The sequence below is a fragment of the Pristiophorus japonicus genome, chromosome 9 (assembly GCF_044704955.1).
Source record: "Pristiophorus japonicus isolate sPriJap1 chromosome 9, sPriJap1.hap1, whole genome shotgun sequence".
Taxonomy (NCBI): Eukaryota; Metazoa; Chordata; class Chondrichthyes; family Pristiophoridae; genus Pristiophorus; species Pristiophorus japonicus.
In genome coordinates this window covers 108,085,719-108,110,882 of record NC_091985.1, presented here as the reverse complement: position 1 = coordinate 108,110,882, position 25,164 = coordinate 108,085,719, and the positions used below count along the sequence as shown (strand labels likewise).

The 25,164-nt window shown below is 46.3% G+C and overlaps 1 protein-coding gene across 8 annotated transcripts in view; it reads right to left on the bottom strand.

Annotated features, from left to right (window-relative positions):
- The window catches only part of LOC139272658 (potassium/sodium hyperpolarization-activated cyclic nucleotide-gated channel 1-like), a 609,801-nt gene that overhangs the window by 459,593 nt on the left and 125,044 nt on the right, over positions 1-25,164 (bottom strand). For 6 of the 8 annotated variants that reach the window (XR_011594930.1, XR_011594929.1, XM_070888734.1 and 3 more), the window contains one exon: positions 4,277-4,435. Coding sequence is in view for 6 of the 8 variants with exons in the window: in XM_070888734.1 (XP_070744835.1) it covers positions 4,277-4,435 (159 nt within the window). In the remaining 2 variants the exon portion in view is untranslated. The remainder of the gene's footprint in view (positions 1-4,276; positions 4,436-25,164) is intronic. The other 2 variants (XM_070888739.1, XM_070888740.1) reach the window with 1 other exon arrangement.

Genomic DNA, 25,164 nt, shown 5'->3' with positions numbered 1-25,164 from the left:
GCCAGCCGTGAGCTTGATGTGGTGGCTGGAAGAGTGCTGGCACACTGGTCTGGCGCAGGATGAAGGCATCATGGCTGCTGCCAGGATAGCGGGCATTGACATTAGGATTTGCTATCTGTGGTCGCACACCAACTGCACATTAAGTGAGTGGTAGCCTTTGCGGTTCCCGAACATCTCAGGATAGTGATGCGGTGCCCGCAAAGTGACATGGGTGCAGTCTATGGCACCATGGGGAAGCCCACTATCCTGCTGAAGCCACATGTATTCCCTGGTCATGACTCTCTGGTCATGGGAAAGGATGTGTAGTCCCTCCTCCTTCTGTACAGATCATCTGTGACCTCGCGGATGGAGCAATGGAAATGTAGTGCATTTTCCTAGTGTAGAAAGCCTCTGTAACCTCCCGGATGTAGTGATGGATGGTGAATTGCAAGATGTTAGCTATGTCTCTTGTTGCAGACTGGATGGATCTGCTGGCGAATAAATTGAAGGTGACAGTGACCTTGTCTGCCACTGAGAGAGTTGTGGTGGCCCTGATCTGAGGCTGGAGGTTTGATTGCAGAAGGTGGCAGAGTTCTGTGACCACCTCCTTGGTGAAGCAGAGCCTTCTAATACACTGCTCCTCAAGTAATTGAAGGTAGGATGTCATGTATGTACTTTTGGGATCACTAGCCACTAGATGGCGTCACTGTTGGAGGCCATTGGGCTGCACGCACATGTGTGCAGCCCAAGTATAAAAGGTCAGCCATTTTGTATATTAGTCACTTTGGGCCTTAATAAAGCAGAGCCAACGTCATACCTCTTGGAGTTAAACAGTACTCAGTCTAACAGTTATTGCATACGCATTGGCGACGAGGCAATAAGAACCTTTGCATGCAAAAATGAACACAATTGGATTGTTGGAGCGTTTTGTGGAAGAAGACTTTGAGAGCCATTTGAGCCAGATCTTCGTGGCCAACAAAATGGAGGAGGTCAGCGACGCAGATCGGCGCCGGGCGGTGTTCCTCACAGTTTGCGGTCCAAAAATTTATGGTCTGATAAAGAATTTACTCCTGCTTGTGAGTCCAACAGAGAAGACGTATGAAGAATTGTGTACACTGGTACAGGACCACCTTAAGCCAGACGAAGGAAGCATCATCTCGAGATACAGATTTTACATGCATGTTCGTTCAGAGGGCCAGAATGCGGTGGAATTTGTTGCCGACTTGAGACGTCTAGTGGGACCGTGTAAGTTCGGGGCTCTGTTGGCAGACATGTTGCGGGACTTCTTTGTAATCGGCATCAACCACGAGGTGATCCTGCGTAAATTACTGGCAGTGGAGACGTTGGACTTGAACAGGGTCATCACGATCGCTCAGTCATGTATGACGACGGATAGAAGTGTAACGCAGATATTAGTGAAAAATCGAAACTCGGCAAGTACTGTAAATATGATTGATTCGGTGTTCAGCAGAGCAACACATGGCAGGGCCTACCCGACTGCGTACGCGAAACCTGTGGCTGCCCAAAATCTGCCAGCGGGAATGCATCCAATTTCTCCATGTTGGCGTTGTGGGGGAAATCACCGGCACCAGCAGTGCCGATTTAAGCAATATAGTTGTAAAGGCTGTCTGAGAATTGGGCATCTCTAGCGCAAGTGTCTGCAGATGAGCAAGCATGCTGCGATACACCACGTGGAGGATGATTGTCAGACTAGCGCAATCCGAGATACCAGAGGAGGAAGTGTATGGACTTTACTCATTCCTAACTAAGAGCAAACCGATAATGATCAACGTGAAATTTAATGCGGTGCCGGTATCGATGGAACTGGACACAGAGGCGAGTCAATCGATAATGAGCCAGAGGGCATTCGACAAGTGGGGGGATGGTAAATGAGGCACTAATGGCCTCAGCTGGGTGCTGCAGGGGCGTTATTCACAGCCACTGGTACGCTCGCGGCCTTCCGCGAGAGGTGGGCACCGGAGGGACTGGAGTGCATCATCACGCCCGGCAACCAAATTTTAATTTGATTTTACGTTTTAAAGTTTAATTTGTTTTAATTGCCGGTGCTTTTAGTGTCCCCTTCCCTTTTATAGGGGGCACCGGAGAAATTGTGATTTTAGTGCCAAAAAAAAAAGGGAAAAAAAGGGCCTTGTAAATGTCTGGTGTGTCACCCAGGTCGGGTGGCACAGTTTAATGTTTATGTTTTGCAGGTAGACTCTAAAAGAGTTTCACAGCCACTTACCCAATTTCAGCTGAGTTCATTTCAGCAATCAGCCTTCAATCCTTGACTCCAGCTTGATCTGGCTCTTGAAAGGGAGGTCATCTGAACATAAGAACATAAGTAGCTAATGTAACCCCACTTTTTAAAAAAGGAGGGAGAGAGAAAACAGGGAATTATAGACCGGTTAGCCTGACATCGGTCGTGGGGAAAATGCTGGAATCAATTATTAAAGATGTAATAGCAGCGCATTTGGAAAGCAGTGACAGGATCGGTCCAAGTCAGCATGGATTTATGAAAGGGAAATCATGCTAGACAAATCTTCTAGAATGTTTTGAGGATGTAACTAGCAGAGTGGATAAGGGAGAACCAGTGGATGTGGTGTATTTGGACTTTCAAAAGGCCTTTGACAAGGTATCGCACAAGAGATTGGTGTGCAAAATTAAGGCACATGGGATTGGGGGTAATGTACTGACATGGATAGAGAACTGGTTGGCAGACAGGAAGCAAAGAGTGGGAATAAACGGGCCCTTTTCAGAACGACAGACAGTGACTAGTGGGATGCCGCAAGGGTCAGTGCTGGGACCCCAACTATTTACAATATATATTAATGATTTAGACGAAGAAATTGAATGTAATATCTCCAAGTTTGCAGATGACACTAAGCTGAGTGGCAGTGTGTGCTGTGAGGAGGATGCTAAGAGGCTGCAGGGTGACTTGGACAGGTTAGGTGAGTGGGCAAATGCATGGCATCGTGGCTGCTGCAAGGATAGCGGGCATTGACGGTGAGGATTCTGCATGTGTGGTCGCACACCAACTGCACATCAGTGAGTGATAGCCTTTGCAGTTACGGAATACCTCAGGATTGTGATGCGGTGCCTGCAAAGTGACATGGGTGCAGTCAATGGCACCCTGCACCATGGGGAAGCCCGCTATCTTGCCAAAGCCACATGTATGCTCATGCTGCTTCTCTCTGGTCATGGGAAAGGATATGTAGTCCCCCCCTCCTTCTGTACAGATCATCTGTAACCCGTGATGGCAAACTTGGAGATGTTGGAGATGTCTCCTGTCGCTCCCTGGAAGGAACTATTGGTGTAGAAATTGAACATGATGGTAACCTTGACTGCCACTGAGAGAGCTGTCCACACCCTGGTCTGAGGCTCGAGGTCCGGTTGCAGCAGATGGAAGAGCTCTGTGACCACATCTTTGCTGAAGCGCAGCCTTCGAACACACTGTTCCTCAGTGAAATTGATGTAGGACAACTGCTGCCGGAATACCCAGGGAGGGTAAGGTTTCCTGTTGCCAGCCCTGTTGGGCCTTCTCCCTCTGGCCACATTTTGCTGCCTTTCTCCCTCTGCCTCTCCCTCCGCCTTACGGTAACGTCGGAGCAGGAGGTCAAGTGCTAACACAGCCCCCATGAAATGAGGTAAATGTTGTGATTTCAAATCTGCCCTCAATGATATAGGGGAATAATTAGGAGGCAGAACAGTCCTTGAAGTGAAAATCGTTGCGACCTGTACACCAGCCACTCTGCCTATGTGTTAGCAAGCTGCAAAGAGTAATGGCCGATGAAAATAATTTTTCAAGATAGCGCCTTAAATGGTGCTTCTCCAGTCTATTCCCGACTCCAACTCAACAACTGAAGCCAGGCGGTAAGTGAGGGTGCGCAGCTGAATTTCAGTTCCCGGGTGGTAACGGGGTGCTGCGCATGGCGATAACATCATCATCGCTATACGCAGCTGAGCGAGCTACTTCCGGCACTACCCCCTGCAAAACCCCCACCCAATTCTGCGGATGGTGCTGTGCTTGCCGCGCCCGGGTGAAAAACTTAATGCTAACAGCAGCACACAAGAGGCTAATTTCGGCCTCTTAATTTTCTATCAAGTTCATTGTATTTTTTGAAGATTTTCACTTTAAAACATGACTGGATGTAGATATTGGTTTCTCATAACACTCTTTTGTACTTCCACTAGATTAATAAGAGCTTTTGCACTGTGAAAGTTAAAACCAAAAAGTCTAAAAGGCAACCAAAGATGTGAAAAATCAAGATGGTTTATAAGAGAACAATGTCTATCTCACCTCAAGACCTTGAATACGCACCCAGCTGTTTTCAGGAAATTCCTGTATTAACACAATTAGAAACTGTAAACAGGCATTCCAGTGACAGAACAGCACAGCAACTGCAATCCAGTACATTAAATGCAAGACTCTGGTCATACCCACATCCCACTCATGAATCTGTTGAAGAAATAATAAAGTGATTAGAAAGAATAAACTTGCAATTATATAGTGCATTATCACATCACTCTGGACTTCCCAAAACATTTCATATCTAGTAGATTAGTTATATACCAAAGTGAACACATGGATCATAGTAAAATAAGAACAGCAGTAGGCAATTCAGCCCGTCAAACCTGTCCCGCCACTCTATTCGATCTCTGGTGACATGTATCTCAACTCTATTTACCCTCATTTGTTCCAAATTACTTGATATCCTTACCTAACAAAACTCTATCAAGCTCAGTCTTGAAAATTTCAAATGACCCATCACCGATAGCCTTTGGGGACGGGAGTTCCAGATTTCCACTACCCTGTGTGTGAAAGAGTGCTTCCTGATTTCACTCCCAAAAGGCCTAGCTGTAAGATTATGCCCCCTTGTTCTGGATTGTTCCACCAGAGGAAATAGTTCCTCTGTATCTACCCTACTGAATCCCTCGATTAGATCCTGCAACCTTTTAAACTCAAAAGATTACAAGCCAAGTTTATGTAACTTGTCTTCATACTTTAATGCTTCAAGCTTTGATATAATTTTGGTGAATCTGCACTGTACCCCTTGAAAGGCCTAGATGTATTTCCTGAGGTGTGGTGCCCAAAACTGAATGCAGTACTCTAGAACTGAAACATCTCTTTCTTTACTTTTATATCCTGATCCCCTTGAGATGAAGGCCAACATTCCATTAGCATTTTTAATTAATTATGTACCTGTGCATTAGGTTTTAGTGATTTGTGCACATGGACACCTAAACCTCTTTGCTCCTCCACTCCGAGACTCTTACGATTAAAGAAAGTATTCTGATTTAAGGAAGGATATACTAGCTTTGGAGGGGGTACAGAGACGATTCACTAGGCTGATTCCGGAGATGAGAGGGTTACCTTATGATGATAGATTGAGTAGACTGGGTCTTTACTCGTTGGAGTTCAGAAGGATGAGGGGTGATCTTATAGAAACATTTAAAATAATGAAAGGGATAGACAAGATAGAGGCAGAGAGGTTGTTTCCACTGGTCGGGGAGACTAGAACTAGGGAGCACAGCCTCAAAATACGGGGGAGCCAATTTAAAACCGAGTTGAGAAGGAATTTCTTCTCCCAGAGGGTTGTGAATCTGTGGAATTCTCTGCCCAAGGAAGCAGTTGAGGCTAGCTCATTGAATGTATTCAAATCACAGATAGATAGATTTTTAACCAATAAGGGAATTAAGGGTTATGGGGAGCGGGCGGGTAAGTGGAGCTGAGTCCACAGCCAGATCAGCCATGATCTTGTTGAATGGTGGAGCAGGCTCGAGGGGCTAGATGGCCTACTCCTGTTCCTAATTCTTATGTTCTTATGTTATCTTACTTGGATCTAAAATAGATTACCTCACATTCCCCCCCCCCCCCCATTGAACTCCATCTGCCAGTTTTCTACACTCACTTAATCTATCAATGTACCCTTGTAAATTCCTGCTCTCATCTACATAATTTACTGTGCCTCCAAACTGTGTCATCAGCAAATTTGGATATATAACTCTCTATTCATTCCCAAAGTCATCAATATATATATGCTGAAAAGCTGATGCCCCAGTATAGGTTCCTGGGGAACACCACTTGTCTCAGCCTGACAGTGTTCCCTTTCCGTGCTCTTTGTCTCCTACCTCCCAACAATAACCAACCCATGTCACAAGGGTACTGGCAATTCACTTTTATTTTTTCTAATAATCTCTTATCCGGAGTCTTATTAAATGCCTTCTGGAAGTCCATACAGACAACATCCATAGACACTTCACTATCCACCGCCTCAAAATATTCAACTGGATTAGTCAGTCATAACCTACCTTTCACAAATCCATGCTGGTATCTCAAACAAGAATGTGATGAACATAAGAACGTAAGAAATAGGAGCAGGAGTAGGCCATACGGCCCATCGAGCCTGCTCCGCCATTTAATACGATCATGGCTGATCCGATCATGGACTCATCCGATCATGGACTCAGATCCACTTCCCTGCCCGCTCCCTGTCATGTATGTACATTCTGTTTGTAGCCACCAGATGGCGTCACTGTTGGAGGCCACTGATCACACGCACATGGTGCTGCTCAGGTATAAAAGGCCAGCCATTTTGAGAGTCAGGCACTTAGGGCTTAAATAAAGCAGAGCCAAGGTTGTACCTTGCTTAGTTAAACAGTACTCAGTTTGAACCTTTATTGCATATATAACATTTGGCGATGAGAATACAAGAACCTTTGTTTGCAAAATGAGCATGATTGGATTTTTAGAGCGTTTCATTGAGGGATAGATTGGGCAGACTTTGTGAGCCATTTGAACCAGTACTTCGTGGCCAACAAAATGAAGGGGGTCGACGATGCAGATCGGTGCCGGGCCGTGTTCCTCACTGTGTGCGGTTCAAAGATCTACGGTCTGATAAAGAATCTACTCATGCCTAGTGATCCAACAGAGAAAATGTACGAGGAGTTGTGTACATTGGTACGGGAGCACCTCAAGCCAGATGATGGCATAATCATCTCGAGATACAGGTTTTATACACACGTTCAAGTGGAGGGCCAGAGCACGGCGGAATTCGTTGCCGACCTGAGATGTCTAGCGGGACCATGCAAGTTCAGGACAATGTTGGCAGACATGCTGCGGGACTTCTTTGTTATCAGTATCAACCACGAGGTGATCCTGCGCAAATTTCTAGTGGTGGAGGAGTTGGATTTAAAAAAGTCCATCCAGATCGCTCAATCATGTATGATGACGGACAGGAGTTTAAAGCAAGTAGCGGTGAATAACCGAACCTCGGCAAGTACTGTAAATGCGATTGATTCGGCGTTCGGCAGAGCGGCACGTGGCAGGGCCTATCCGGCTACGTTCGCGAAACTTGTGGCTGCCCAAAGTCCGCCAGTGGGAATGTATCCGACTTCTCCATGTTGGCGATGTGGGGAAATCATCGGCACCAGCAGTGCCGATTTAAGCAACATAGTTGCAAAGGCTGTCTGAGAGTGGGGCATCTCCAGCGCAAGTGTCCGCAGATGAGCAAGCGAGCTGTGACACACCACATGGAGGATGAGAGTCAGACTAGCACAGATCCGGATACGCAATCCGAGATGCCAGAGGAGGAAGTGTATGGACAGTACTCCTTCATAACCAAGAATAAACCAATTTTGATTAACGTGAAGTTTAACAGGATACCGGTAACGATGGAACTGGACACGGGGGCGAGTCAATCGATCATGAACGAGAGGGCATTTAATAAGCTGTGGGATACTAAGACTGTGAATCCCAGGCTGAGCCCTGTTAACACCAAGCTGCGCACATACACCGAAGAACTGATAAAGGTGATTGGTGGTGCACAAATTAACGTGTCATATAACGGTGCAGTTCATGAGTTACCGCTGTGGATTGTTCCAGGCAATGGCCCAACGCTGCTCGGCAGGAGCTGGTTGGAAAAAATCAGATGCGACTGGAATGGCATAAAGGCATTGTCATCGGAGGAAGATACATCTTCCCAAGTATTGAGCAAGTTCCCCTCACTGTTCGAACCAGGTATCGGCAACTTCATGGGAGCCAAGGTGCAGATCCACGAGGACTCAGATGCAAGACCCGTCCATCATAAAGCTCGGGCAGTGCCGTATATGATGAGGGAGAAGGTCGTAATTGAATTGGACAGACTCCAGGAGCGTGATCACCAGTCAAATTTAATGAATGGGCCAGCCCCATTGTTCCTCTGCTGAAAAGTGATGGCAGAGTCAGAATCTGTGGAGACTACAAGGTACGATCAACAGGGTGTCAAAACAAGATCAGTACCCATACCGAAGGCTGATGACTTGTTTGCGACGCTCGCCAGAGGGAAGTCGTTCTCAAAACTGAACTTGACGTCGGCTTATATGACACAGGAGTTGGTCGAGACGTCAAAGAAACTTACGTGCATTAACACGCACAAAGGACTGTTTATTTACCACAGGTGCCCTTTCAGAATTCGCTAGGCTGCAGCAATATTCCAGAGGAATATGGAAAGTCTACTGAAGTCCGTTCCCAGAACCGTCGTGTTCCAAGATGACATCCTGATCACCGGTGGTGACTCCAAGGAACATATGAACAACCAGGAAGAGGTTCTACTGCATTTGGATAGAGTGGGACTCAGACTGAAACGCTCGAAGTGCATCTTCATGTTACCTGTGGTTGAATTCCTCGGGAGGAAAATCGCCGCTGATGGCATCAGACCTACTGACGTGAAAACCAAAGCCATCAAGAATGCACCCAAGCCTCAGAATGTGATGGAGCTGCATTCGTTCCTGGGTCTACTCAACTACTTTGTAACTTCCTACCTAAATTGAGCACCTTACTAGAACCACTGCACATACTATTGAAAAAAGGCAACAACTGGGTGTGGGGCGCACCGCAAGACAAGAGCTTTCGAGAAAGCCACCAATCTGCTTTACTCAAACAAGCTGCTGGTACATTATGACCCATGTAAACATTTAGTTTTGGCCTGTGATGCATCATCATATGGAACTGGTTGCGTAATCAAACAAGCCAATGAATCCGGGAAACATCAACCTGTCGCGTATGAATCCAAAAGTTTGTCTAAAGCAGAAAGAGCCTACAGCATGGTAGAAAAAGAAGCTTTAACGTATGTGTACGGTTTTAAAAAGATGCATCAATACCTGTTCAGTCTGAGGTTCGAATTAGAGACTGATCACAAGCTGCTCATTTCATTGTTTTCCGAGAGCAAAGGTATCACCACCAATGCTTCATCCCGCATCCAAAGCTGGGCGCTGACATTATCTGCCTATGATTATGTCATTCGCCACAGACCTGGCACAGAGAATTGTGCCGATGCTTTGAGCCGGTTGCCGTTGTCCACACCGGAGGTGGAAACGCCACAACCAGCGGATCTAATGTTAATCATGGATGTTTTTGAGAGTGAAGGAACCCTGCATGGCTCAACAAGTTAAGACCTGGACCAGCCAGGACCCGATTTTATCGGTGGTAAAGGTTGCATCCTCAAAGGGGATTGGTCTGCCATACCTAAGCAAATGTGCGAGGAGGCCAAACCATACATTCGTCACAAGGATGAACTGTCTATTCAATCAGATTGCATATTGTGGGGCAATCGCGTTATAATGTCCATGAATGGGAGCTAGAAGTTCGTGCATGAGTTACACAGCACACATCTTGGTATAGTGATGATGAAGGCCATTGCCAGGTCCCATGTATGGTGGCCAGGAATTGATTCTGAACTGGAAGCATGCGTGCATCAGTGCAACACTTGCATGCAGCTCAGCAAAGCACCAGCGGAATCGCCACTGAGTCTGTGGTCATGGCCATCCAAACCTTGGTCCAGGATCCATGTAGATTTTTCAGGTCCCTTCCTGGGCAAGATGTTTTTAGTGGTGGTGGACGCTTATTCGAAGTGGATAGAATGCATCAATCATTTCATCCAGCACATCCACGGCAACCATAGAAAATCTCAATGTCATGTTCGCGACACATGGTCTGCCTGACATAGTGGTGAGCGACAATGGGTTGTGCTTTACCAGTCAGGAAACTTAATGACATGAAATACATAAGGTCAGCACCATTCAAGCCTGCATCCAACGGGCAAGCTGAACGTACAGTACAAATTATCAAGCAAAGCATGAGGAGAGTAACCCAAGGGTCACTGCATACTGCTGAGTTACAAGACAAGATCCCACACACTCACAGGGGTCTCGCCTGCTGAACCGTCTCAACCTGTGAAAGACTGTGATAAGATCTCAGAGGCGGGTATTGTCATGTATGTACATTCTGTTTGTAGCCACCAGATGGCGTCATTGTTGGAGGCCACTGAGCAGCACGCACATGGTGCTGCTCAGGTATAAAAGGTCAGCCATTTTAAGAGTCAGGCACTTTGGGCCTAAATAAAGCAGAGCCAAGGTTGTACCTTGCTTAGTTAAACAGTACTCAGTTTGAACCTTTATTGCATACATAACACTCCCCATAACCCCTTATTCCCTTATCGGTTAAGAAACTGTCTATCTCTGTCTTAAATTTATTCAAAAGTCCCAGCTTCCACAGCTCTCTGAGGCAGCGAATTCCACAGATTTACAATCCTCAGAGAAGAAATTCCTCCTCATCTCAGTTTTAAATGGGCGGCCCCTTATTCCAAGATTATGCCCCTAGTTCCAGTCTTCCCTATCAGTGGAAACATCCTTTCTGCATCCACCTTGTCAAGACCCCTCATAATCTTATACGTTTCGATAAGATCACCTCTCATTCTTCTGAATTCCAATGAGTAGAGGCCCAACCTACCTCAACCTTTCCTCATACGTCAACCCCCTCATCTCTGGAATCAATCTAGTGAACCTTCTCTGAACTGCCTCCAAAGCAAGTATATCCTTTCGTAAATATGGAAACCAAAACTGTACGCAGTATTTCAGGTGTGGCCTCACCAATACCCTGTATAACTGTAGCAAGACTTCCTTGCTTTTATACTCCATCCCCTTTGCAATAAAGGCCAAGATTCCATTGGCCTTCCTGATCACTTGCTGTACCTGCATAATAACCTTTTGTATTTCATGTGCAAGTACCCCCAGGTCCCACTGTACTGCAGCACTTTGCAATTTTTCTCCATTTTTTGCTTACTTTTTTGCTCGTTGAGGAAGCAACATTAGCGAGAACTCCTCCTCTTTTTTGAATAATGCCATGGGATCTCACTGATAGACAAGGCCTCAGTTTAACATCTCATCCAAAGGATGGTAGCTCCAACAATGCATCACTCTTAATAGTGCACTGAAATGTCAGCCTAAATTATGTGGTTAAGTTCTGGAATGGTGCTAACTCAGGTAAGTGCTATCAACTGAGGCAATCTGACTCCCTTTGAAAAATTATGATTAATGGACTTTAAATGAAGGTTACACACTTCAAGTAAGGTTAAGGGACCAGAAATGGAACAAAAAAATTTGGAAAATTCACATTCACCTTAAGTGCCTTTTCGTGACAATCCACATTATCATTATTATTGGTTCTTGCAACACAGGGTTAACCAATTATATTATTAAATATAAACAAAAAAACTGTACATGATGGAAATCTGAAACAAAAACAAAACATTTTAGACACACTCAATAGGACAGGCCGCATCTTGTGGCGAGAACAGAGGGGCTAATTTTTTGATAAAGGGTCCACACCTAAAATTGGAATAAACCACAAATGAACAGAACAAAGGAAAGGGGGAGGGAAACACACATGCACAAAAAATAAGTAAAATGATGTGCAAAGTGATTATATGGAAAACAGGAGATGGTTAAATGGCAAAAGTGATATTATCATAAGGCAATAGAAAGCAATAAAAAATAAGAAAATGAGATAAATCAAAAAAATTAAAGGCATTTATGAGACACATGTTATGTGAGTAGCTGATCAGGTGGGAGATGAGGCTGATAGAAATAAAACTACAAACAACTGGCCCAGGAGCCAAGGGGAAAAGAAGGAGGTTGATACCAAAAGATGTAGACCACTCAATCAGCATGATGGTCCACGTCGCCAGAGGGGTAGAGGCCCGAGCATGAGGGTGAAGAAAGAAGGTAGGGCCCAAACTTGTGGTCGGAGGCTCACCGGATGCCGTCGTGGATTAAGTGGAGCACCTGAGTTAGCCACGTCCAGTGGGGAGTGTAAGGCTTGGTAGTAGGAAGGTCGATCTCGGAGGTAAGTCCAACGCTCAGTGATGGAGGTGAGCAGGCATGGTTGGGAGATGGGCAGTGGGCTCAGATAGCTGCCCTTGTAGCAGAGATTTTAGAGGTAAGGGAAATACTTTAGGGGGAGGAAATGCACCCAACTATTAGGGTTAAACAGTGGGGAGGAGAGATTAGGGGAGAGAAGAGTGAAGGATGGCAGCAGATGGCCAGAGGGAAATTTGTTCAGGGAGAGCTCCCTCGGGAGCTGCCATCCCGTCCACTATCTTGGAAATCCATCCCACCATAGGCAACTAGGCCCATACAGTAGAGCCTGGTCTCCAGTCATCTTGGACCCCCTTGCCACTGGACCAAGACTTTGCTCTGCTAAGCCCATGTGATAGCCGGTGTGCAACGGCCACCCCACGTTAAAAGAACTCATGCACAGGCATCTTGCACCCCTCAAAATGAAGTTATTAGAGTGGAAGCAAGTCTTCCTCAATCGAGGAACTGCCTATGATGACGATGATGATGGTGTTCCAATGTAGGATTGCTACTCAAGCACCAAAGCCTTCCCTCCCCTCTCACCTTCCCGCCAGAAATGCCAGCATTTCCTGCATCTGACTGGTGTAACAAGAACGTGGGAGATGTAGATAAGATCTGAAGTTATTAAAGTAATATTAAGGCCAGAGGACAACAAAGTGCCTAATAGAAAGTTAAAGGGGTCGAAATTGGGTTTTGTAGCCACCCGTTACCACATGGCTAACGGGCGGCAAATGCTTACCATCATCAGTAAGCGGCGTTGACACCTCGCCCTAGATTCAGTCGGCTCTTTGGCAGAGGCGCCAAGAGGCAACGCTGCGCCAGTTAACACCACACGCATGGTGATGTCATCCAGCGTACAACACTTCTTTGATGTCTCTGTTGCGATATTTGCTTTGTACAGCTGCCGTACAAACAGGCAGCCGTATAGCCAGGGAAAAGTTGTCATAAAAGAGCGGATCTCAGGCGAAATCACCCAGAAAGGAAGGTAAGTTTTTCTCTTTATTTATTTCTGCATGTGTTCATTAGTTTTAAGAGTGGGGAAGTGTGTGTGTGGATCGGAGAAGTTTTTGTTCTTTTTTTTTTCTTTCCCTTTTTTTTCTAGCATGGCGGCAGTCTCCCGTTGGGAAATTCAGTCGGCCTCCTGAGCTCCCACCCAAGGATGAGTATGCAACGCCACTTTTGAGCGCTGCTCTTACATCTTTGGGCATAAAAACTGAATTTAGGACTTTGAGGCTGCGCCTAACGCCCAACGCTAAAATCAATACTTAGGCGGTGACACCACCTCAAAAACATCAGTACCGAATTTCGCCCCCAAAATGCTGTTTCTTTACTTTGTGTTGAGCTTCACTGAAAAAGTGTAGATGGTCAAAGACAGAAGTCAGAGTGGGAGTGAGAGGGGGAATTGAAGTGGAACAACAGGAAGTTTGGGGCTACACTTGCAGACAGAACAGAGGTGTTCATCAAAGTGGTCACTTATTATACATTTGGTTTCGCCAATCTAGAGGAGTAGTAATATCATGGGAACACCATCACCTTCAAGTCACACACCAGCCTAACGTAGACATATAGGGAGAAAGATTCGTGTGTGCCAACAGAATTGCCGATGTCACCAGCAACGCGAGTTAATGGCCGCTGAACCAGTGAAATATTTGCTAGGAGTTGGCGATGTGGAGCGCAGCACTAACTTATTGTGCAATGCCCTCGTGGTGGCGTTAATGGAGGCCTCCGACTCGAAGTTCCTGTCCACAGTCAGTGTTGCAGCTTGTTACAGCCTATGGAAACAAGGCTGTGGCATTCACAAGACATTGTAGGTAATTAAAGGGGCTAAGAATTAAAGGGACAATGCATTCAGAACTGATAAAAAATTACAATGCAGTGAACATATGCAGCTTTCAGCTCTTACTGCCTTTCAATAAAAGAATTACCGTTAAAATAAGTCCCAAATGGGATTCTTCAGCACTTAAAGCCGAATTCCCTTCCAAACCGCAAAACTCAGCACTAACACAAATAGCTCAGCAAGCCAGGGAAGGGGAACCCAGGGCCCCCCACGCAGCACACCAGCTTTGTGGAGGGGGTCAACACTGCAAGAGAGATTCTCTTCCCACAGAAGCCAGGCGGCCCTCCAGAAAGAACGATGTGGGACCACATCACCAAGGCTGTCACTGCCCGCAGTGTCACCCCCACCACCTGGCTCCAGTTCCCAAAAAAGCTTCATGACCTCAGACCAGTGATCAAGGTCAGTGAATGCATCTTCAAAAGCCGTCTCCTACCAACTACATCACTGGCCTCTCACGCTTCTCAATGCACAACTCTCCCCCGACACCCCCATCGTCATTCACCTACCAACAATCTGTACCAATCACAAGGCACATCTTCCATTCCTAGCCTCACCTCACCCGCTTGGTGGAGACGGTGCTGGCCATTCTTGGCAGGGCATGACTGAACTCTTGGCCAGCGGCAGGTTTGAAAGGATACAAGATTCTGGTATCCTCATATGTTAACCTCCTTCTGGCATACACCTCTTGCTTTATCGCCCTCTCTTCACCACAACTCCACTTTGTGCCTTTCTCATTTCACACACCCAAGAAATACAGCCTACCCAGCCAGTGGTTGGCCAAGATGAGGGAAAGGAGAGTGAAGTAGAAGACGACAATTGAGTTGACACTCACAGCCAGCAGCTCCTCAAGGTCAACCAATAAGGTCATTTGCAGTGTCCCCCACTTAAAGTCAGCAGCCTCCCACCTGCCATGCTGCAGCCACTGGGGTAGCACTGCGTGGCATCAGTAGGATAGGCAAAGGAACACACAAGACAGTCACTAAGAACATAAGAACATAAGAACATAAGAATTAGGAACAGGAGTAGGCCATCTAGCCCCTCGAGCCTGCTCCGCCATTCAATAAGATCATGGCTGATCTGGTCGTGGACTCAGCTCCACTTACCCGCCCTCTCCCCGTAACCCTTAATTCCCTTATTAAAAATCTATCTATCTTTGACTTGAAAACATTCAATGAGCCAGCCTCAACTGCTTCCTTGGGCAGAGAATTCCACAGATTCACAACCCTCTGGGAGAAGAAATTCTTTCTCAACTCGGTTTTAAATTGGCTCCTCCGTATTTTGAGGCTGTGCCCCCTAGTTCTAGTCTCCCCCACCAATGGAAACAACCTCTCTGCCTCTATCTTGTCTATCCCTTTCATGATTTTAAATGTTTCTATAAGATCACCCCTCATCCTTCTGAACTCCAAGGAGTAAAGATCCAGTCTACTCAATCTATCATCATAAGGTAACCCCCTCATTTCTCGAATCAGCCTAGTGAATCGTCTCTGTACCCCTTCCAAAGCTAGTATATCCTTCCTTAAGTAAGGTGACCAAAACTGCACGCAGTACTCCAGGTGCGGCCTTACCAATACCTTATACAATTGCAGCAACACCTCCCTGCTTTTGTACTCCATCCCTTTCGCAATGAAAGCCAACATTCCATTTGCCTTCCTGATTACCTGCTGCACCTGCAAACTAACCTTTTGGGATTCATACAGAAGGACCCCCAGGTCCCTCTGCACCACAGCATGTTGTAATTTCTCCCCATTCAAATAATATTCCCTTTTACTGTTTTTTTTCCCAAGGTGGATGACCTCACACTTTTCGACATTGTATTCCATCTGCCAAACCTTAGCCCATTCGCTTAACCTATCCAAATCTCCTTGCAGCCTCTGAGTCCTCTACACAACCCGCTTTCACACTAATCTTTGTGTCATCTGCAAATTTTGTTGCACTACACTCTGTCCCCTCCTCTAGGTCATCTATGTATATTGTAAACAGTTGTGGTCCCAGCACTGATCCCTGTGGCACACCACTAACCACTGATTTCCAACCGGAAAAGGACCCATTTATCCCGACTCTCTGCTTTCTGTTCGCCAGCCAATTCTCTATCCATGCTAATACATTTCCTCTGACTCCGCGTACCTTTATCTTCTGCAGTAACCTTTTGTGTGGCACCTTATCGAATGCCTTTTGGAAATCTAAATACACCACATCCATCGGTACACCTCTATCCACCATGCTCGTTATATCCTCAAAGAATTCCAGTAAATTAGTTAAACATGATTTCCCTTTCATGAATCCATGCTGCGTCTGCTTGATTGCACTATTCCTATTTAGATGTCCCGCTATTTCTTCCTTAATGATAGTTTCAAGCATTTTCCCCACTACAGATGTTAAACTAACCAGCCTATAGTTACCTGCCTTTTGCCTGCCCCCTTTTTTAAACAGAGGCATTACATTAGCTGCTCTCCAATCCGCTGGTACCTCCCCAGAGTCCAGAGAATTTTGGTAGATTATAACAAATGCATCTGCTATAACTTCTGCCATCTCTTTTAATACCCTGGGATGCATTTCATCAGGACCAGGGGACTTGTCTACCTTCAGTCCCATTAGTCTGTCCAGCACTACCTCCCTAGTGATAGTGATCATCTCAAGGTCCTCCCTTCCCACATTCCTATGACCAGCAATTTTTGGCATGGTTTTTGTGTCTTCCACTGTGAAGACGGAAGCAAAATAATTGTTTAAGGTCTCAGCCATTTCCACATTTTCCATTATTAAATCCCCCTTTTCATCTTCTAAGGGACCAACATTTACTTTAGTCACTCTTTTCCGTTTTATATATCTGTAAAAGCTTTTACTATCTGTTTTTATGTTTTGCGCAAGTTTACCTTCGTAATCTATCTTCCCTTTCTTTATTGCTTTTTTAGTCATTCTTTGCTGTTGCTTAAAATCTTCCCAATCCTCTAGTTTTACACTAATCTTGGCCACCTTATACACATTGGTCTTTGATTTGATACTTTCCTTTATTTCCTTGGTTATCCACGGCTGGTTATCTCTTCTCTTGCCGCCCTTCTTTTTCACTGGAATATATTTTTGTTGCGCATTATGAAAGAGCTCCTTAAAAGTCCTCCACTGTTCCTCAATTGTGCCACCGTTTAGTCCTTGTTTCCAGTCTACTTTAGCCAACTCTGCCCTCATCCCACTGTAGTCCCCTTTGTTTAAGCATAGTACGCTCGTTTCTGACACAACTTCCTCATCCTCAATCTGTATTACAAATTCAATCATATTGTGATCACTCATTCCGAGAGGATCTTTTACGAGGAGATCGTTTATTTTTCCTGTCTCGTTACACAGGACCAGATCCAAAATGGCTTGCTCCCTTGTAGGCTCTGTTACATACTGTTCTAAGAAACAATCCCGTATGCATTCTATGAATTCCTCCTCCAGGCTACCCCCCCGATTTGATTTGACCAATCGATATGTAGGTTAAAATCCCCCATAACTACTGCCGTTCCTTTTTCACATGCCTCCATTATTCCCTTGATTATTGCCTGCCCCACCATGAAATTATTATTTGGGGGCCTATAAACTACGCCGACCAGTGACTTTTTCCCCTTACTATCTCTAATCTCCACCCACAATGATTCAACATTTTATTCATTGGAGCCAATATCATCCCTCACAACTGCCCTGATATCATCCCTTATTAACAGAGCTACCCCACCTCCCTTCCCTTCCTGTCTATCTTTCCGAATCGTCAGATACCCCTGTACGTTTAATTCCCAGTCCTGGCCACCTTGCAACCATGTCTCTGTAAGAGAATGCATAAGGGTGATGTATTGACTTCATGATGTAATATTGGATGAATAGATGTATAAAGTTGGATTGGAAAGTTTGCTTTGTGGTGGCTTTTATTTCAGCATTGTGGGCAAGAGGATGCTGTGATGGTCAGTAACACAGGGAAGGCAAAGTGTGGGCCAAATGTTGAAAGGGGAATTAGAGTTGTGGTCACAGGGTCCGCAAATGAATGATTCCATCCCGGATATCCCAGCCACAAAGGGGCTGTCTGGGATGCATCTTTCCGTCTGCTTCCTCCTCTATGACTTCTTTCTCTTCCCTCCGTAAGCGGATGCTGTAAATCTGAAATGCCAGCATAAAATTCTAGAAATATTCAGCAGCTCAGGCATCATCTCCACCCGAGACATTAACTGTTTCTTTCTCCACTAACATTGCCTGACCTGTTGGAGTATTTGCAGCATTTTTTTCTGTTTTCTCAGTGGCCTTCCTTTAACCATCCAAAGCCTTAAAAGCATCCAGCAGCACACTCTATACACTTAAGAAAACTTTTAACATCTATTGCAGAAAGCCACGACTTCAAGATCATCAAAAAAGATAGTGCAAAAGCTTAAAGGCAAGTATACAGCACCTCTGTCAGTTTATTTAAACGCTGAGTTGCACTCCGATTGACGTCACTAATCCGCCATGTTTTTATTTGCCAGGCGCTAATACTTACTGGCAGCGCTACAGGGAGAACCAAAATAGAGGTCGCTGCAGGATCCGCCACCAGCTGATGAAAGAGTAGCATTTTATGATGGTAACGCATGGCGTAAATCTCCTGAATTTTTCACCTACAATCATCATTTCCTCATCACTGGGTCAATATCCTGGAATTCGCTATGTAATACCAACATGAGAGCACCACTAACACAAGGATTACAGCAGATCCAGGCAGCGGCTCACCACCACTTTGTCAGGGCAAGTACAGATGGGCAATGAAATGAAGCCTTAGCCATATTGCTTGAACAAATAAAAAAGCCATGTCAAAAAATAGATAGTGCTTTTGCCAAGTAATTATGTGAATATAAAGGCTCATAATTCAACTTTTAGAAAAACTGCTTTAAAACAAATTGTGAGGTGTTCAATAAATATTTGGTAGATTACAATACTTATACATACCCCTAAAGGAGCACAGCAAGAGTAAAGGCCCAAGAATATAAAGGAGCACGGTCAGAATAAACAAACACAGGAAAAAAATCTGAAAAAGTAACATCAAAATCAGTGCAGAGAGGAGTTGTGTATCCCGAGGAGTTTAAGATAAGTATTTAATTTATTCTAAGCAATCTAATTTTAACTATAAAATAATCAACTTTAAATAACGGAATAAATAATTAAACGAAAACAAATCTAATTAATTACAAATTAATCTGAAGTCAAGCTAAATCCATCTACTAAATATAATTTAGATTTCAAGTTATTCTTTTATATCTAGAATTAAATTACTACTAACAAATAAATAAATAAAAACTAAAAGTGGCAACACAGGTAATGTCAGGATTGCAATATGAGGGAGTTTGTGGACTGCGGGATTGTCCCGGTCTGCCACATCTGCAGGAAATGTCTCGACCTCGAGACACTCATGCTCAGAGTCGTTGAGCTGGAATGCGAGTTAGAGTACACTTCGACACATAAGGAAAAAGGTATTTCAGGATAGTTTACTTCAGAGTACAGTCACACACAAGAGGAAAGAACAGGCACAGGAAGGTGAGGATGTGATTGTCAGTCAGCTGGATAGAGGGAATCAAGGGGAGATAGAGCTGGTAGTCTGACGGACACTATTCTTGTCGAGCAGGTGCAACATACTTGATACTTGCGAGGATAAGGAGAAAGACTGTGGGGAGTGTCATGTATGTAACACCACTGTATTACTGTATACACTCAACCTAGATGCACACCTTGACCACAAGGGGTGAACTTGTAGGAGACACTCCTTACCTGATCACTCAGGTATAAAAAGGGAGGTCCCATGCAGGGTCACTGTCTTTGGAATCCTGTGAATAAAGAGTTCAGGTCACAGAGTGATGTTGTTCCCAGAGATGCCTCGTGTGGTTTCATACTGCAGAGTAAGGACTTTACATTGGCGACGAGAAATGGGAATTCACGACCCATGAGAATGGCCACCGGTAGCACAGAGGAATGGTACTGTGTTGGGGAAGACTGGGATGATTTTGTTGAGAGACTTCAGCAAAGCTTCGTTACGAAAGATTGGCTGGGGGATGCAGCGGCCGACAAGCGACGGACCAAAGACTTATGCGCTCATGAAGGACTTACTAGCACCCGAAAAGCCAGTGGACAAAATCTTTGAAGAACTTAGCAAATTGATCAGGGAGCACCTCAAACCGGCGAGTAGCATACATATGGCCCGACACAGATTCTACACCCACCGACGTCATGAAGGACAGAGCATACCGGACTTCGTAGCGGACCTCCGGCGTTTGGCCAGCCTCTGAAGTTCACAGACGCCTGCAGGGGGGAGATGCTAAGGGACTTCTTTATCGAGGGCATCGGTCATGCGGGAATTTTCCGCAAATTAATTGAGACCAAGGATTTGACCTTGGAAGCGGCAGCGTTGATGGCTCAAACTTTCATGGCGGGGGAGGAAGAGACAAAAATAATATATGCGCACAATTCTGCCTCTAACGCGGCGATGGATCAGGGAATCAACATCATTAATGCGACTCAGAGCCCCGCAGGCAGGCAGGGGCAGTCCGAAGCAATAGACCCCAGAGCAGAACTTCAACGGAGACAATGGCAGGCTGAACGGACATTCATGCCATCACAGTGGACAATGCGGCCCGGGATGGGGCCATTGACATCCACTAATAGGGTACTTAAAAGCAGTCAAAGGGACAGTCAGCGCGGAATGCCCTTTTGTTCCCAGCAATTGAAACTTTAACTCATGCTGGAGGTGTGGGGGAAAACACTCAGCTAGATCTTGCAGATTTCAACAGTTTTTCTGCAGGAACTGCAATCTCAGTGGCCACTTAGCTTGAATGTGCAGGAAGCCTGCAACCAGACGAATATATGAGGCGGATGGACCAGAAGAGGGTTCTTTAAGGCAGGGTGACCTTTGGGGCAAATCGATGGACGGCGTGTGCAGCGGGTCCATGTGGCGAATATTCACAGTTCATACACCAAAACACCACCAATGATGATGAGGGTTTTATTAAACGGTATCCCTGTACGCATGGAGCTGGACACTGGGGCCAGCCAGTCACTCATGGGCGTTCCACAATTTGAGAAGCTATGGCCACTTAAAGCCAGTAGACCCAAATTAGCACATGTTGACACACAATTACGGACTTACACGAAAGAAATCATTCCGGTGCTAGGCAGTGCAATGTTGGCTGTCACACACAATGAGTTAGTGAATCGGCTACTGCTTTGGATTGTCCCGGGCAATGGTCCCGCATTGCAGGGGAGGAGCTGGTTAGCCGAGATGAACTGGAAATGGGGGGATGTTCATGCAATGTCATCTGTGGAGCGAAGTTCGTGCTCACAAGTCCTACAACAATTCGATTCACCATTCCAACCTAGCGTCGGGACTTTCAAAGGCACTAAAGTGGTGATACACATCACCCCGGACGCCAGGCCAGTGCACCACAAAGCCAGAGGGGTGCCATATGTGATGCGGGAAAAGATCGAGAGCGAACTGGACCAACTGTTGAGAGAGGGCATCATCTCGCCTGTCGAATTCAATGACTGGGCGAGCCCCATCGTTCCCGTACTAAAAGCGGATGGCTCTGTCAGGATCTGTGGTGAATACAAGGCCACCATCAATCGGGTGTCCCTACAAGATCAATACCCGCTCCCGAGAGCGGAGGACCTTTTCGCCACGCTGGCAGACGGCAAGCTGTTCACCAAGTTGGACCTCACTTCAGCCTATATGACCCAGGAACTGGCCGACGAATCTAAACTACTGACCACCATCACCACGCACAAGGGACTGTTCGTTTACAACAGGTGCCCGTTTAGCATTCGATCAGCGGCCGCGATTTTTCAAAGAAACATGGAAAGCCTGCTTAAATCCATTCCTGGAACAATCATATTCCAGGATGACATCCTCATCACGGGTCGAGACACCGAGGAACACCTCCACAACCTGGAGGAGGTGCTACGCCGACTGGACCGGGTAGGCCTGCGACTCAAAAAGTCTAAATGTTGTTCTTAGCTCCTGAGGTTGAGTTTCTGGGCAGGAGGGTTGCTGCAGATGGGATTCGGCCCACCGAATCCAAAACAGAGGCGATTCGACGAGCACTCAGGCCCTGCAACACATCGGAGTTGCGTTCATTCCTGGGACTGTTGAACTATTTCGGGAACTTTCTGCCGAACTTGAGCACGTTGTTGGAGCCGCTTTACGTGCTCCTGCGTAGGGGTTGCGATTGGTTTTGGGGGGACTGTCAGGAACGGGCTTTTGATCGGGCGCGAAACCTACTTTGTTCAAACAAATTGTTGACCCTGTATGGCCCCTGTAAACGTTTAGTTCTGACATGTGATGCATCGTCCTATGGGGTTGGGTGCGTGTTGCAGCAGGGTAATGCGGAGGGTCAGCTACAACCTGTGGCTTATGCCTCCAGGTCGCGCTCTCAAGCAGAACAGGGATATGGGATGGTCGAGAAAGAAGCGCTTGCATGTGTCTACGGTGTAAAAAAAATGCATCAGTACCTTTTTGGTAGGAAGCTTGAATTAGAGACGGACCACAAACCATTACCATCCCTGTTGTCAGACAGCAAGGTTGTCAATGCCAACGCATCAGCTTGCATACAGCAATGGACTCTCACGCTGGCTGCTTATGACTACTCCATTCGGCACCGGCCCGGCACTGAAAATTGCGCTGACGCGCTCAGCAGGCTTCCACTGGCCACCACTGAGGGGGCAGCGGAGCAAAGCGCCGAGATGGTCATGGCTGTCAATGCCTTTGACAGCGCAGGCTCCCCCATCACAGCCCGCCAGATCAAAATCTGGACAAACAGAGATCCACTCCTATCCCTGATTAAGAAATGTGTCCTGACTGGAGATTGGGCGCCCGCACACGGAGCATGCCCTGAGGAGGTCAGATCATTCCACAGATGGATGGATGAGCTCTCCATCCAAGCCGACTACCTACTATGGGGCAGCCGGATAGTTATGCCCCAGAAGGGCAGGGAGGCCTTCATCAGGGAACTCCACAGGCATTGTGCTGATGAAGGCCATTGCCCGGTCACACGTTTGGTGGCCTGGGATTGATTCAGACCTGGAACACTGTGTTCGCAGGTGCACGACGTGTGCCCAGCTGGGTAATGCCCCCAGGGAGGCCCCGCTCAGCCCGTGGCCCTGGCCCACAAGGCCATGGTCACGCATTCATGTTGACTACGCAGGCCTGTTCATGGGTAAGATGTTCCTGGTTGTGGTAGATGCGTACTCAAAATGGATCGAATGCATCATTCTGAATTCATGCACGTCATCCACTACCGTGGAAAGCCTACGTGCGATCTTTGCAACCCATGGCTTGCCGGACATCCTGGTTAGTGATAATGGTCCATGTTTCACAAGCTACGAATTCCAAGAGTTTAAGAGGGGCAATGGCATCAACCACATCAGGACTGCGCCGTTTAAGCCGCCCTCCAATGGCCAGGCGGAACGTGCAGTCCAAATCATTAAGCAAGGTATGCTCAGGATTCAAGGGCCCTCCCTACAATGCCGCCTATCGCGCCTCCTGCTGGCCTATAGATCCTGACCGCACTCGCTCAAGGGGGTCCCGCCCGCAGAGCTACTAATGAAATGGACACTCAAAACTCAGTTGTCCCTCATTCACCCAATCCTGACCGACATAGTTGAGGGCAAGCGCAAGTCACAAAACGAGTACCATGACCGTAATGCGAGGGGGAGATGTATAGAAATAAATGATCCTGTATTCGTCCTCAATCATGCCATGGGGCCCAAGTGGCTTGAGGGCACTGTAATTGACAAAGAGGGGAATAGGGTCATCGTGGTAAAACTCAACAATGGTCAGATATGCCGTAAGCATCTAGACCAAGAAAAAAAAAGGTTCAGCATCGACATGGAGGAACCTGAAGAAGACCATGAGATGGAGCTCACCACACTGCCAGTGAACGAGCAACAAGAGCAATCAGAAGAATGCACAGTCCCTGCGGTCAGCCCGGACAGGCCGGAATCACCACAGGTGACAGACACTCACGTCAGTGTCCAACAACCAGAGCCCCAACTGCGGCACTCCACGAGGGAGCGTAGACCACCTGAAGGACTAAACCTATGATTCCAATAAGACTTTGTGGGGGGAGGTGATGTCATGTATGTAACCACAATGTAACACCACTGTATTACTGTATACACTCAACCTAGATGCACACCTTGACCACAAGGGGTGAACTTGTGGGAGATACTCCTTACCTGATCACTCAGATTTAAAAAGGGTGGTCCCACGCAGGGTCACTGTCTTTGGAGTCCTGTGAATAAAGAGTTCAGGTCACAGAGTGACCTTGTCCCCAGAGGTGCCTCGTGTGGTTTCATACTGCAGAGTAAGGACTTTACAGGGAGAACAATTACAATGCTGACCTAGGCACCATGGAGCAGAGGATCATTCAAAGTGGGGGAAGAGCAGAACAGAAACATAGTATTAAAAGGGGATTCAATAATTAGGTGGATCGATAGCATCCTCTGCAGCCACGATCAAGAGTCTCTAAGGTTGTGTTGCCTACCTGTACCATGGTTAGAGATATCTCGATGTGGCTGGAAAGGAATTTAGAAAGGGGTGAAGATCAAGTACTTGGGGTCCATGTTGGGACAAGGAAAGAACAGGAAGGCAGTCTGCTGAGGAATTACCAGGAGTTAGGAGTTAAATTAAAAGGCAGGATCTTGATGGTATTAATCTTGGGATTATTACCCAAGTCATGCGCAAATTGACATAGGGACAACTGGATTAGGAAAGTTAACACATGGCTAAAGGATTCATGTGTGAAAGAAGGATTCCATTTCATAGACACTAGTACCAGTACTGGGACAGGAAGGAGCTGCACCACTGGGTAATGTTCCCTCTATTTTTTTTTTGGTGTGCGGTCCCTTTAAATTTGCTGCACGGTATCTCTTCCAGCGGCAGCAGCTGGTTAGCAGCTATGCGGGACCTCACAATTGGTGCACGACCATGCACCATAAGGGGAACATTGCCGCTTGAACGGGCATCAACTGAACCAGGCTGGGATCAAGGTCCTAGCTGAAAGGATATGTAGGGCAGTAGATAGGGCTTTAAACCATAAAGTGGAGGGCCGGTAGGGGAGGCAAAAGAGTCAGCCAGAAGTAAAAATAAAAATAGCCTAAAGATTAAAAAAAGGGCTGAGAGCCAAGTCCATGTGATCAAAGTA